This window comes from Penaeus monodon, chromosome 23 (genome assembly GCF_015228065.2).
Source record: "Penaeus monodon isolate SGIC_2016 chromosome 23, NSTDA_Pmon_1, whole genome shotgun sequence".
In the NCBI taxonomy this organism is placed as follows: domain Eukaryota; kingdom Metazoa; phylum Arthropoda; class Malacostraca; order Decapoda; family Penaeidae; genus Penaeus; species Penaeus monodon.
In genome coordinates this window covers 2,158,578-2,158,799 of record NC_051408.1, presented here as the reverse complement: position 1 = coordinate 2,158,799, position 222 = coordinate 2,158,578, and the positions used below count along the sequence as shown (strand labels likewise).

The window sequence follows — 222 nt, the reverse complement described above, 5'->3', positions numbered from 1 at the left end:
TTACTATCGAAAAGATATTAATTCTCACAATGGCAATATACCTTTCTCTTGGTTGATATTGACGTTTATGTGAGCGTACAAGTGTCAGTGAATGCAAGCATGGGTGAAAGCCAAAAGAGATCATCATATGCAGACTGTTTGAAGAAAACTCACACACACAATAAGGAATACCCACAAATATTTTATAGCCTTAAGATACTTAAATGACATGAAAAGAAGATT

The 222-nt window shown here is 33.8% G+C and overlaps 1 protein-coding gene across 1 annotated transcript in view; it reads left to right on the top strand.

Annotated features, from left to right (window-relative positions):
• Positions 1–99: 99 nt before the first annotated feature.
• LOC119587670 (serine-rich adhesin for platelets-like) overlaps positions 100–222 on the top strand; it is a 10,856-nt gene continuing 10,733 nt past the window's right edge. Inside the window, exon 1 of the mRNA XM_037936350.1 lies at positions 100–136. Within this exon, the coding sequence (XP_037792278.1) occupies positions 100–136 (37 nt within the window). The remainder of the gene's footprint in view (positions 137–222) is intronic.